Genomic DNA, 15,291 nt, shown 5'->3' on the forward strand with positions numbered 1-15,291 from the left:
TTTGCTTGAAAGTCAAAATCAGATTCCTTTTAATTTAAGGTCTTTGCAATGGGCCTGCAGGCAACGGACTGGGCATTCGCATAATCGGGGGTAAAGAGGTTCCAGGCAGTGACGGGGAGATTGGAGCATATGTGGCCAAAGTCTTACCTGGGGGAGCAGCAGAACAGTCTGGAAAGATTGTAGAAGGTAAGACTAAATAAGGGTGCGTTTTTAAAAATCTTTTGAATTTGTTTAATTGAATTTGCCATGTAAATTTCCATGCAATAATTTGTTTCCTTGATCATGAAGTTTAAAAACTAGATCATGAACCTCACCAGATTCTCAGATCTTCACAGGGAAGATCGTCCTTCTGACATTAAACATGGTTTGACGTAATGCTGAATGAAGAAGACTGGAAAAAGAAATAAATAGATCTGTATCTGTATGGTGATTCGTCACCTTCAGGCAGCAGGGATGACTCATTCATAAAGTGAAGAAGTATAAAGATAGATGAGGCCAGGAATAAGCAGCAGTTGAGGTTCTAGTCAAACTGGGTTTTTAAGTTATGGCATGTGTGCTGCTGCTAAACATTACTGTGGATTTTAGAGACAGACGGATGTTTATCTCATGCATGAAAATATCTTAGTTTACACAAACTAAACCCTTAGTTTTTACCTTTTTCATTCAAATCCTTTATTTACCTGTAAAGGTGAACTTATCTTTGGAAAATATTGTAGTTATGGTTCATTCCTCTTGACCTGTCATTTTGAATGCTCAGTAAATATGACAATACAGTAAACAGAGTGAGCACTATCAGTCAAATGCTTGCACATGCCATATATTTTTTTATTACATTTCTAATATTCGTGAAGTCGTGAAAGCTATAAAGTAACGCACGTGAAGCAAGAAGAGTCAAGAGTCACTCTTTTATTTTCGATTCTTTATATTGCGTTCCTTTGCCTTGACAGCTGCTTTGCTTGACAATCCTTGCCATTCTTTCGACCAGCTTCGTAATGCAATCTCCTGAGATGCTTTTTAAACACTTTTGAAGGATTTGCTACATATTCTAAGCACTTATAGGCTCATTTTCCTTCACTCTGCAGTCCAGTAATGTTACAAATGAATGAGTCGAGTTAAATGTACGTTTTAAGCTTCATGGTACATTTTTCCTCACTCTTTTCAGTTGGGCTTAATTCTGGTGACTGTGGAAGCCAGGTCATCTGCTGTAACACACCCTCAATCTCCTTCATTCATAGAAATCTCTTACACAACCTGGAGGTGTGCTTTGGATCATTGTCTTGTTGGAAAAACAATAGAAGGCTTAATTAAGAACAAATCAGATGGCATGGCGTGTTGTTGTTTTAGCCATACTGGTTAAATAAAGATTTCTTGCCATATTATGGACCACTGCAACCACAAATAATGGCCTTCTACCAAATGCTGTTACTTATTCTATTACTATCTCGTAATAACACGGATACAGAAATGCATTATGGAAGAAAGGCATTAGACTAAAGAGCTTGTGATTTGGGACACAGAGTAATTAGGGTGAGATAATAAGCAAGAATCTATATATTGTAAAATAATAATAATAATAATAATAATAATAATAATAATAATAATAATAATAATAATAATAAATAAGGCAAAGCATTATTTCTAGTAACCACACAAAGTTAAACATGTCTTTGGTGTAGCATGTAGCTCCCTAGGAGATGTCTTTTTGTGGGATTTATCAGATTGAAGAATAGATAATAGATTTTATGAAAGTTGTGGTAAATTATAGTCATTAAATTTTTGCAACATAGCTCAGCTCTGTTTGCCATCGACATAAGTCAAATGTACTAGAGCTGCCTGGCCATCAAGGACTTTTTAAGATGTTCAGATTTATGACAGAATCGTTATTTTAGAACTTTATAGGTCTTTTGTGGGTTGTTTGATTCGTAGTAAATTTTAGAACCTGTATTGATCACAGTTGTAGCTGACAGGAAATTCTAATGACATGCCTTTCTCCTGGCACAAGATTGTGCATGAGGGAACAGTAAATTACGACTGCTTTGGCTTTGTCTGTTGTGTTGCATCCAGTAGATCCTGTCAAAAGAGAGAGAGATGGAAACCACACAACACTGTCCATGTCTGTGCTTGAGCTTTTTTATGAGGCCTGAGCAAACAGCTGGTATTTTTCTAGCCTTCTGGAGCCTCTTCTTCTACTGATGCCACTCATCTCTCTTGATATTTATCTGTTCTCTGCTTTAGTGACAAATTTTTATTTCTTTATGTCACTTATATTTCCTGTTATAAAAAGATCATCAATCTTGATGAACAGATAAATTATTTTATTTTATAATTCAATCGAATTTCAACTTAAAAAGGCTTATACACGTGTGTGTGTGTGTGTGTGTGTGTGTGTGTGTGTGTGTGTGTGTCAGACTTATAAACCCCACTTTATAGGTTTGAATCACATGAAATCTTTTGTATTTTTATGTCCGTTTTCCTAAAAAAATCTATTTTTTTCCAGTAACCACAAATTAAGATTTTTCTAAATGACCTGTGTTCATGAAATTGTTCATGTTCATTCCTATTTTTCGAAGTATATTCCAGAGGATTTTACCCGAAATGTTGATTATTGTTGTATTTATGTTAGATTTTGTAATAAAAAAAATAATGTAAACAGCCTGGGGTGTTTTTTGATTAAACAATAAATTAAAACAAATATTTTAATTCTAAAAACATCCAGGTTTACTGTTGTATTAAGCATGTAGATTCATGCAACTATAATTAGAGAAATCCTCTTTCACATAAATCAATACAATTTTTTGAATGGAAAAAAATAACTTTTTTCACATCACATCAGCAATAAACTCCTTTTCTGGTATCTGTTGTTTTTAGATCATGAACAATTGCAATATTCGCTTATAGTATCATGCCTAAAACAAAGATTAAATCTAACCTTGTGCTTTAACATTTGCTTCCTCTCTGCGTGAGCTTCTTCCCAGTATTTCACATTCCACCCATGTAGCAAATGTCAAATGTTTCAGCACTGTGTTCGAGCGTTGGAGGTGTGTGTGGTCGGCATGGATACAACAGCTCACAGATTTGCTGTTATACACTAAGGCTAACGCAGAAAACGAGGTTGTTAAAGAAGTGTCAACAGGACATTCATTTCCTATTCTGCACCTTTGAGTGGATGCATGTGTTAAGTCTATGAGCAGTAACCACGCCATACACTGACCCTGCAGGCATGCCAACGCTCTATCGCAGGGTGGGAGCGCTGCGACGTAGAAAGAGGGCTTACCTAGCCTACCTCAAGACTCGTTTTCACCTGTGTAAGTGCTCCGAGTTGGAGCTTGTGTTTGAGTTTGAGTTTGCTGTGGGGTGCACTGCACTTTTGCTATGCCTTGCTGAGTGTTTGGGTGTTAAGCGTCATAGATGTTCTGACATGGAGTGATGCGGTGTTGATCTTTTTAGCAATTTATTCTTAATAACAGTGTGTGTATTACTGATTGCATGCAATTCTATGTGTAGGAATGCAGGTCCTGGAATGGAATGGCATCTCTTTGTCTGGCAAAACCTACGAGGAGGTTCAGGGATTGGTCAGTCAGCTATGTGCAGAAGCAGAGCTCTGTGTCAGACTGTAAGTGTCAGAGTATGTTTTTAATATAGAGTTAACTATGATTTTTTTTTTTATCAGTGTTTAATTAGTCAGGTTTTAATCCTATCCCTCATTTATTCTATTTTATTTTAGGGATCTGAACATGCTGTCAGACTCCGAGGGCTCCCACTTGGACCTTCATGAGCAGACCAAAGCAGGTACAATAAAAACAAAAAAGAAAATTATAATTTGCTCAATTGTGAAGACTTTTAATGTCAGTACAAAATAATGTATATTCACTGTTATGTATTGTAACATGTGGTGCAAAGCAGGAAACAAGGTAAACTCTAAAAATTGGGGCGAATTATAAAAAAGATAACAAAATAGGCAGGAGAAGCTGATCAAGATTAACCTATCATCGTAAACAAGGAAATGAATCCAGGGTCAAAACCAGAAAGTGCAACGAACCATAACACAAAACTAAGAAGTATATCTAGATACACAGAAAATACAAAGAAAACAAGGCTTGGACTTAATGAAAATGATGCACAGAAAGACAATGAACAATGACACACAGAGGATATAAAAAGGCAAACTTATCAAGAATTAATACAGAACAGGTGAGCGCAATCAGACCAATAACAGGACAATAGTGGAGACAGGACTAGGACAAAAATCAAAACACACGGCATCATATAATGAATATTGTCACCGGTACCTGTGAACCAAATGGGGAAAACCATGCCACATACTTATTAAAGGAACGACAAACTTATTACAGGAATACCCCAGTGATTTTCAGCCTATTCTCGATCTACGACATGTATAATCAGTCATTTCAACACATATCTTTGTAATCAGAAAAGTGTGAAAAGCATTTTTTCTCTAAAGTTACTTAAGATCAAAAGCCTAAGGGCGGTTGCTGAAGTTTTAAAATTATGTGACTATATAGCATACATTTAAAATCAATATAGACAAACAGGGACATGTGAATGTATTACTAAATGTGTTTGTTTGTAGGTTTATGAAGGAAAAAATGTGACACAATTCTTGTTTAAATGCAACAATTAATTTCATTTCATTTTAGTTTGTATTATTTCTAAGTATATATCTAAGTAGATAAAACTGAAGACACTAACTTACACACAACATGAAGAAATGGACTCCATGATGCAAAATACAACATGGTGGGAATAGATAGAAAGGGTAATTGCATGCGTGTAGAGATGGGAAGGAATAAAGATAAGGGTGGGAAAAGACATATGAACAAACAACCCATAGCATGATACATGAAAAAACACACCGCCAGAACAAAAAACAAAAACAGACACAAGATCACAGGAATAAATAGGGAAGGTAATTGGGGAGATATGAGGAACAGGTAGGCAGAGGAGGGAATGGGTAAAGGATAGGGCAGGGCAGACACGTGAACAAACAAAAGACACATGCACAGGATATAAACAAATCCTACCAGAACGTCTCCCTGGTGTTTAGACAGGGAATAGTCGGCCAGTACCCCATCTATGACAGTCCAAGCATAACCCTGACAAAGCTAGTGATGACCAAATCAAGGTATAACACTTAAGGTGATATGAGGAAGAAAGCTTGAGTGGACTCAAAAGAAACCCATCCTCTTCTGGTTTACACTGGATAGTGGGATTATAAATCATTGCAGTATACACATGTAGAAAGGTAAAGACAAATAGAATTAAACGTGTTAAAAAGATGTTATGCAGGGGCAGATGGTGAGTAAGTATCCTGCACAGGATTTGATGATTTATGATTACAACAGCAGTTCTTAGGTGCAAATTTAGAGTAAAGGTTTTGTAATGCTGACATTACTATAAAACTGTTCTTCGGAAAACAAAGGACATATACAAATAGATTTCCTCTGAGCTCCCTCCATGCTGTGCGTAGAACGGCCACCAAGGTCTCCAGGTGTTGACCCCAAGCAATTGGCTGCAGAGCTTCAAAAGGTGTCTCAGCAGCAGGCGCCCAGCTCCACAGCCTCCTCACTGACGGCACTGGACAAATCCTCGGCTTCAGGAGCTTCCAGCTCTGTGCCAAGCCCCGGGCAGCCTGCTTCACCTTCCGTTAGCAAGAAACGTCACAGCAAGGTGCCCAAACGCACACATGCACACATGCACACACACATGCATGCACGCACGCATGCACACACGCACACACACACATAAACACACACAAACACACACACCTTCCTTCATCAAAAAACACCACAGCAAGGTGCCCATACACAAACACACACACCTTCCGTTAGCAAGAAACACCACAGCAAGGTGCCCAAACACACACATACAAACACACACATATAAACACATAGACACACACATACGAACACATGCAAAGACGCATACAAACAAACACAAACACATACACACACATAGAGTCCTGCATGTACACCCTGCTTTACTTACCAATAGCAAGAGACACCACAGCAAGGTGCCCAAACACGCATGCACACACACACACACACACACACACACACACACACTCACATACAAATACACACAAGCATTAAAACAAACACACACATACACATACACACACAGAGTTCTGCATGTACAGCTTGCTTTTATATAATACAAAAAGCAAAGCACAACATTACACTTTCATGGACTCTAATCCACATTTTATATCTTTGTCTAGACCTCAGAAGCTGCAAAAACCCAGTCTCACCCAATCACAGGAGAGATCCAGGTAAAGCTGACACTGTTATTTAAGCCTGTTTGTTTGGTACTGTAGCTTGATTTTAAACACTGATGAGGTTGTAGTATATCCGACTTTGCTTTGTCTCACATCTCACCTGCTTTTTTGTAGCTTCAAATCAATTATGACAAGCAGCTGGGCAACCTCATTGTTCATGTTCTCCAAGCACGCAACCTGGCACCACGGGACAACAACGGCTACTCTGACCCCTTTGTAAAAGTCTACCTGCTGCCTGGAAGAGGGTAAGTGAAATCCAAAGACATTTTGTCTTTGGATCATAGCTTGAATCTTCGGATTATCTATGGAAAATATTTACTGTGGAATGGTTTAAATGCGTCTAAAGATTTGAGCTTCATTTTAGCGCAAAAAAGGTTTGCATCCATTTAACCATTAAAAATGTGAAATTGCTTTTAACAGCTAAATGGGATTCTTGTGTATAATTACAATTAGCACTCAATCATCAAAACATTTTATATTATATATTAATAATATATTATATTATGTTATAATGTAACCAATGGAGTACTTCTTTTTCCGTGAGAGAGACGGGGATAACATTATAGAAAAATCAATATGTCTTTTTGGTTTATATGTAACTTGAGTATTCCTCTGTCCTGAGTTATTGTGTAGTTGTGTGTTTGTTGCTGTAATGTATGAGTGTGTTAGGTCTATGACCAGCTGTCACGGCACTAGCCATATCGAGCCTGCTGAGATTAAAGCAACGCTATTGCTATGCTCCACTAGGGCATGAACGCATGGGCTCCTGCATAAGCATCAGTGCACACAAGCACACACACACACATATTCACACTTATTTATACACACATATACAGTCACAATGAATTTCAGAAATATTTAAACTCAGCCTTTGCATGGACTATGCCAGCCACGTGCCGCACTGTTTCGCTCATTCATTTTCTCTGCTTGTTACTCTGGCTTTCACACACAAATACACAAACACATATACACACACACAAATTGTCACACAACAACACACGCCTTATGGATTGTTGTCTGTTTCTGCTGCATGCTGGATCCCCACAGTCAGGTCATGGTTGTGCAGAATGCCAGGTATGTTATTATGTCCTAAAGTACCATCAGATCTTTATTCATGCTCATATCACTATAGATACAGCACATCTGAATGGCTCAATAAAGTATCTTTGATTTGTTCAGCCCTTAGTTGCTTTTCTTTTTTTTTAGTTGTTTTCTTTTCTTTTTAAGATCACTAGACTTCTGCTCTTTTTCATACTTTCATAAATGTCACTGTGAAAGAAGTATAGGTCGCCGTAGGCCTATACTGTGCCTCGGGCTGTGTGTAACTCATTGTTCAGTGATGTGAGGTGTTACACTCCAAATGTAAATGTAACACATAGTTGTTTGGTACTTGATTTGTACCCTGGAGTGACCCCTTGTGGTGTGTGATCTGGTTGCAGCGCTGAGAACAAAAGAAGATCCAAACATGCCCAGAAGAGCTTGAACCCTGAGTGGAATCAAACTGTTATCTACAAGAACATCCATTTGGAGCAGGTGAACTATCCAGTATATTGTAGGATTGAAGAACAGTATGGATTACTTACCTATAAAAGCATGATACGTTGGGTGTTATTCATTACAAGGTCCTTATAAGCTCTGTATTATAACATGCAGTAATGATTGTTAAAGGAACTCTCTGGAGCTTCATTTAAAGTGTACTTCTTGTGAATAACGTCGAACATAAATATGTTTTATGTAGATACTGTAGAAGCTTCAGGGTTCGAAAATGTCAAGAAGTAGAAGAGAGGATTCAAAGTGTTGGATAGCTTTCAAAAATAAAAAATAAAAAAAAGGACACAAGTCACTTAAAGCCGACTTTCAAAAAGGAACCCGTCACTTTTTAGTGAGCTTTTAAAGCAATGCAGTCCACAACAATAGAGGTCTCAATTAGGAAATAAAATCTCTTCAGAGAAAATCGGAGGCTTTGGTGTGAACAGGGATCAGTCTCCAGCCTCCCAGAAGTACTTTAGTTTAATTAAGACCAAAGCTTCTTCAGTTTCCTCAGCTTTTAGAGGCGAATAATGACAGCCCCCGACTGACGTAGTGTTGCTGGACTGCTGAGGCGAGGCAAAGAGGTATTAATTGAGAGACAACAGAAGGTAGTGAAGTGTGCAGAGTTGACATTTGCAAGCACACCATCTGGACTTCTTTGCTGTTTTGCTAGTTGTGCTGATAGTGATTGATACTTTTAGCTGTTGTTTATTACTTGCCAGGAATATTTACAGGGTATAGAGTTGATACTGAAGAGTACCTGCCTGGTCAGGATCATATTACTTTAAAATTAGGCTAGACTTTACATAATATACAAATAAAAATATGAACACAGGATTAATAAACAGTTCCACACACATGTCTAATTGCGGCTAATTATGAACTTGTGTTATGTAGATGATGTATTCAGAATGTTCTAGTGCTTCCTGGGGCATGTTAATTTTAGGCAGCTACTTCAATTTCCTCAGCTTTTGGAAGCGGATAAATGTATTAGCTAAATAAAGCTGATGTTCTCTGTTTTGTGTGTATGCATGTATTTAGCTGAGGAAGAAGACATTAGAGGTCAGTGTATGGGACTATGACAAGTGCTCCTCCAATGACTTCCTGGGAGAGGTGGGAAATTGGTTATTTTACACACACACTCACACACACACACACACACACACACACACACACACACACACACACACACACACACATATATATATATATATATATATATATATATAAAAGCTCAACCCAGGTTCTGTTACATGCTGTAGGTGCTGATAGACCTGTCCAACACTGCTCAGCTGGATAATGTGCCCCGATGGCTGCCTCTGAAAGAGCAGTGTGAAGGAGAGCACCACCGGCGTTCACACTCAGGCCAGGGACGCCAACATTCATCCAAAACGGCCAGCGGGCACTCCCCGAAAACATCTGGGCACAGCAGTCAGGACTCACCTAAATCCTCTGTCATTAAGAGTCGCAGCCATGGCATCTTCCCCGATCCTGCCAAGGGTATGTTCTGCTCAGCATTCATTCAAAGCTGGAATCCTGCTCCTTCCTTGGCTGTTTTCCTTTTGTGTTCCTCTTCATCTTAACCACTTAGATTTGATCTCTCAATTCTGCTGTCCTTGCTTTTCTCGCTCTTCTGTCCCTGTCCTCTGTCCCTTCATTCCCTGTTTCAACCTGTGCCCAGCCTATATGACTCACTCATCATAGCTTTGGCTCCATACTCTATCCCTACATTAAATCCTACTGTACATCAAACCCCCTGTGCTGAATTAAAGATGTAGTCAGGGACTTTAAATCGATACTCCTGAAAAATATCTCAGACTGCTAAGGCAAGAGGTGGACCTGTTGAAAACAAACTGACTGCCATCATTGTCCTGATTGGTTGGATAGCGAAGGTCCACATCATTTGTTTTAGATATATTTAGCAGCACTGCTGATTTTTTTCATTTGATATGTCAGAAAATGGTGATTACATTTCTATGACAGAAACTCTGACAATAGTGCTGTTGACAAGTCATATCACAAGTATATATTATTCCGCATATTAAATAGAATGATATTACATCTTTGTACCAGTTTGCACAGGGATTTATCTGGTGGACTTTTAACGATCTAAGGCGAATATTAAACTCATTTTAAAATTTAAGAAAAACATAATAAAAAACAAATATCCTCATTAAACTGATGTCACTTTAAGCATCACACTAACTATTATCTCTATAAATATAGATAATATAAAATATGAAACATCAATAAACAGTGTTAAATAAATAATACATTCTAAATGGTAGCTCAAAATCAGACATTCAAGCATCAGGCAAGTTTAGGAAAGCAAAAAACAAGAAGCTCAGCATCGTATTTTGGTTGTTTTAGATACACAGGTTCCCACTATTGAGAAATCTCACAGTAGCCCCAGCACGTCGAAGCCATCTCCCTCCGAGGGCCAAAACCGCTCCCATGGAACCCCACGCGCTCATGGCAAAAGTGGTGCATCCCGGGCACACCCTGACGACTCCAAGGCAACAGCTGAAGCTGCCAGTGAACAGCATCGCCTCCAACCAAGTAAACGACGCAAATAAAGCCCCCACAGCACGGCTGCCTTCACACTCATCTGCTCTTTCTTTGCTGCTGGTTTTTTTTTTTTTTTTTTTAGATATATATGTATATATAAATATATATACATATATATATATATTTTTTTTTGGATTCTCTCTCCCTTGTTCTGGTCCCCATGTGATCACAGTCTGTTCACCTCATCGCTTCCTCTCCTGTATGTTCTGCCCTGTGTGTTGGAGACACTTCACTACTCTACACGCATACACACTTGCACGCTCGCTAGCACTAGAGCCAATAAATTTACTAAATAAAATATTTAAAGCTACGGTGTACCTCTAATGATCCATTTTAGAATAGTGAGACTAAACAAAATAATGTAATTAAAAATTAAGTAGTCTTATAATCTATTTTTTAATGTGTATCTTAACTAGAGCAATAACCAGACTTGGTTACTTGGAAGACGTCATTAATGAAATAAATGGAAACATAACAAATTAATTTAAGCAGGTCAACGCTCACTAGCTAGCAGGTGAACAAGCTGCTTACTACACTACTGAGGGTCAGACTGTCAGTTACTGCTGGAGGATTTGATCCAATTTGTCGAGTCCCCTGTATCCTGGGGTAGAGCTGTTTGCTGCAGTAATTAAGTCAGAAAAATTGCTGGGTCCAGCCCTGTTATTGTCCAATTAGGTTTAGCCACAGCAGCAACAGGACCCTCCGCACCAGCAATAAGGGAGTTTTCTACCGCCAACTGATCCCAGACTTCTGCTGACTCCACCATTTTACTTTTCATTGTCCCACCGGGTCATGTCCCAAATGACCCAGCTTTTTCTGCTGTCCTTTGCACCAATGAGCCGGCTGTGCATGTGGCCTCCGTCCTACAACCACCCTGCCTACCCTCATTATATGCCTCTTATTCTCCCTGTGGCTACTGCCGGCCCACAATGCACCTCAGTGGACGCGCTATGCCCCCTATCTGCCCCCTCTGCCAGGGAGGGCACACACTGTGGCTGCATGTGACTTTAAAATACAGTAAAAAGCTGGTGGTTTCCATGTTCTACAGAGTTCATACTCTGAGTCTCCATCTCGTTGCCCTTTCCCTAATTTCCCTCGAACCTTCCCTCGTCCCTTTTCCTCCAATGTTTTGGGTTTTTTACGTGACCTCAACCCCCAACCTTACCCAGCCCAAACTGGCTGCCTCTCCCTGAGGCAACAGAGGCACAGCGTAGCAGGTGTACTCACCCTACAGGCAGCCTTGTCCAACACACCTGGCAATGAGATCACTGACGTCCGTCACCTGACCCTCCGAAAAGCCATGTCGGAAGAAAGACCTCAGCGGGATAGAGGTGAGAGAGAGAAAGAAAAAGAGAGAGGATGCTGGATTACTAACGCACATCTACAGAGAGATGAAGAGGGCTAGACATGCAGATAATTCATGCAGCAAGATTCAGTCTTGTACAACACTCCCATCAACCTGCTTCACTAAAACCAGATGATTAAAAAAAATATTATTATCATACAGTATGACCCAATGCCTCGGCTAAATGTACACGTCCTTTTTGTTAGTCCCTGGTGTTAGTGAAGCACATGGAGCCAAGGTTGAAGAGTGTGTTTAAAGAAGGCTGTGTGCATGAATTATGTGTCAGACAAAAAATAAAAACATGCATTTCACGCCACACCATCACTCATCACTCAAAAGCAAGGTACAACAGGTCTGTAAGACTTAATAAGGAAATTAAAATGCACATTTTTCCAAACAAAATGAACATCCATTAACCACAATTTAAATAGAATTAATCACATCACACACACAAGTAGCTAATACACTTACTAATGAATGATCTCTTCTGTGTGTAAATGCTTCTGCTGCTGTTCTGTGTTGTCTGCTTTGCATATCTGTGTTCTTCAGAGATTTTTGTCAGTGGATGCTGTCTTATAAGCTGTTTCCATGTAGTCCGTAGTGCATTATAAATGTGTGTATGTACAATACTGCTAAAAGTGTTGAATCCTTTGTGATACTGATGAATAATACGCGATAGGCGTCGATTCGTTCTCTATACCGGCAGCTCAGAGAAGAGTCCTGGCTGAAATTCAAATCACAGGTTTGCGTTCTAACACGTTTAGAGATTTTTAAAAATGAGCACACTTTGATGACATTTTTATGACATTTCATTAGCATTTGTTGTCTTTATGCGAGAAAAGAAAGGCAGGTGAGGGAACAAACGTTAAAAGTCATAACAAGATCCATAATGTTTTACGAACATTCCTCTACGTTATATGTAACTATAAGTGAATATAAAGTATGACAGATAAATAAAATGCAGTGGTTCGCGGATTGCTGTGTTATGAAAGGAATAAAACACTTCAGGATGTGCCGCAAGGTACATGTGTCACTGTATTCATGTTTCTTTAACACACCCCTAAAATAAATGTATTACTTAATTAATAAAATACTTTTTTACAAACCTGAATAATATCATGACCATGTAAACGTATTAACCTAATAACAAAAATGTATTTTAACTAATTATTTAATGTATATTTGAGTTATTAAATGCTGAAGAATATATTGTAATATATAATATATTTTATGTATTTGGTTAAACAACACTATAGCTATTATAGTGATGCCATTATAAGTTATAAGCTATTATAAGTGACGCCAAATGGATCAAAATTAAGATGTGGGTTTCTTAAGAAGAAGCAGAAGAAGAAGAAGAAGAAGAAGAAGGAGAAGAAGAAGAAGAAGAAGAAGAAGAAGAAGAAGAAGACATGAAATTATCAGTAGGTTGCCATGGCATAACCAGAAATAACACTCTGACACTCAGAGTTAGACAGTGATTATTTTATTCTGACTGCAAGATCTTGACGTAGCCTCTGGATATTAATATCGCTTTTTCAGTCACAGTGCAGTCTACAGCTGTCACAATCATTCAGACACACCTGCAGTTCTATTTATCGTTCTATACACAAATAACAATTATTTAGAATCTTCTTTGTACAAATTACTTGCATCATAATCTTATCTAGACACTTACATTTTCTGAAAAAAATGGGAGTGGTGCTCGCCGTGCCAAAACTCGTCCCCTAACGGACTGACAGGGTGCCCATACTTTTGGAAATGTGTGGTCAGACAGGGCGGCAAATTTATTGGATACAAGGTGAAATGCAGGTGACGATACAGTATATATACAGTAAATATTCAGTGATGTTTGTGGTTATACCATTACACTTGACTATGTAGTGTACAGGTATGAAAAGGACATGAATATGATCAAACTATCGGAGTCATGTGCCAGATGAGATTGGGTTCACTTATGAGTCTGGTTCCTCTCAAGTTTTGTTCCTCATATCGTCTCAGGGAGTTTTTTCTTTCCACCGTCGCTTCTGGCTTGCTCATTAGGGAGAAATATTTGTTTAAACTATAATAATTTGCGTTTTTTTTCCCTCATTTTGAATTGAATTAAATATACATCGCATTTTAGCAGTAGTGTATATGTGTTTGTGTCTGCACATGTCTGTGGCTGTAAGGTCGCTCATTCATACTGCATGCAGCACACAGTACTGGGCAAAAGTCTCAAGTACTGTAAACTTTAAATTTTTAGCTTAATTCCTCCTCCTTACTATGTCAATAAAAAAGAAAAAGACATTTTAAATTTCAAACACTAATTGGAAAGTTAAAGGAAACTTTCATTCATTCATTCATTCATTTTCTACCGCTTATCCGAACTTAACAAAACTTATTTCATTAAGGACACATATTTAAATATACGTTTTATATATAAAATAATATGTAAAATTTATGCTTTTTTTACTCTTTATTGCTCTAGCATTTCTCATTTCATTTAGACCTTTGCACAGTACTGTACTGTAGTTGTCAGAAGCTAGAATGTGTAGCAGGCCATGCTTGTTTCCTTTTCTAAACATGTTTTGATTCATTTGCTGTTGGATAATGAAGACTTTAGGCCGGTGGTAGTGCGCTGCTGTTCAAGAAAGGATAATAGTCTAACTTATACAGTACACTTTTGAAACAGTGTCCCGCAGCCATAGATCTGCTGATGCTCCTGTTACTGCAGCCTCACTGGACAGCGGTCTGAGTGGCAGCGCCTTCAGTCTATTGGAAGAAGAAGGAGAGACCAACGGAGTGGACAGCGCCATCTTCCAGGTTCCACGATTGTACGTTTGGAATTTTTTTTAATGTTTTAATCTCATTTCACTTAAACCGTCATGCTTTGAACAAATCTACACATGAATAAATATTCTTTAGTTTTAGACAAAATGCAACAGTTTTAAACTGTAATGTTACTAGAATTTAGGAGGTTATCATTTTAATCAGATACTTAAATATAATTGTTGTATCAAAATTATTTTCATGTTTGTATCTTTAACTAGCGGAAAGATTCCGAATGGGACTGACGTCGTAATGTCGATACATGGAGAAACAGAGGGTAAGCGTGTGTGTATTTGGAGGTTTGTGTGTGTCAGAACTGTGTCATGAAAATCATACACCATATTGTGTCACAAAAGATGTGAATTGGTGAATTGATTTAAATTTCAATCTGTATCCAGATTTCTGTAAAGCTACTTTGTGACGGCATCTATTGTTAAAGCACTAAAGAATTGAAATCGCAGTGAATTGAATTTATTGACGACATTTTGCACATTTTGCCATCTTTTGATGGTTAAATAAAGAGTAAGTAGATATAACTTATAATTACAGGAATATATTATGGATAAAACTGGCATTGAATGATTTAACTGTTTAAACGTACAGGCGTTAGCAAATAAAGTCAGGTAACCCTTCATTAGAAAAGTCTATAAACTGCCACCAAACCGTCTATAGACGGTCAACGACTATTAATTCTAAACAGTTTATGTCACTGATGCTTACTTGGATCTTCTATCTACACCCA

At 38.2% G+C, this 15,291-nt stretch overlaps 1 protein-coding gene across 7 annotated transcripts in view; it reads left to right on the forward strand.

Annotated features, from left to right (window-relative positions):
* Nucleotides 1–15,291, forward strand: part of pcloa (piccolo presynaptic cytomatrix protein a) — a 61,437-nt gene that overhangs the window by 38,949 nt on the left and 7,197 nt on the right. The window contains exons 11-24 of one of the 7 annotated variants that reach the window (XM_060889806.1): nt 61–186; nt 3,505–3,613; nt 3,725–3,789; nt 5,489–5,688; nt 6,239–6,289; nt 6,410–6,540; nt 7,343–7,369; nt 7,735–7,828; nt 8,867–8,938; nt 9,088–9,325; nt 10,196–10,384; nt 11,563–11,724; nt 14,413–14,554; nt 14,771–14,826. In XM_060889806.1, coding sequence (XP_060745789.1) covers nt 61–186; nt 3,505–3,613; nt 3,725–3,789; nt 5,489–5,688; nt 6,239–6,289; nt 6,410–6,540; nt 7,343–7,369; nt 7,735–7,828; nt 8,867–8,938; nt 9,088–9,325; nt 10,196–10,384; nt 11,563–11,724; nt 14,413–14,554; nt 14,771–14,826 — 1,662 coding nt within the window. Of the gene's footprint in view, nt 1–39; nt 187–3,504; nt 3,614–3,724; nt 3,790–5,488; nt 5,689–6,238; nt 6,290–6,409; nt 6,541–7,342; nt 7,370–7,734; nt 7,829–8,866; nt 8,939–9,087; nt 9,326–10,195; nt 10,385–11,562; nt 11,725–14,412; nt 14,555–14,770; nt 14,827–15,291 lie in introns of all 7 variants that reach the window. The other 6 variants (XM_060889800.1, XM_060889803.1, XM_060889801.1 and 3 more) reach the window with 6 other exon arrangements.

Source organism: Tachysurus vachellii, chromosome 16 (assembly GCF_030014155.1).
Source record: "Tachysurus vachellii isolate PV-2020 chromosome 16, HZAU_Pvac_v1, whole genome shotgun sequence".
Taxonomy (NCBI): Eukaryota; Metazoa; Chordata; class Actinopteri; order Siluriformes; family Bagridae; genus Tachysurus; species Tachysurus vachellii.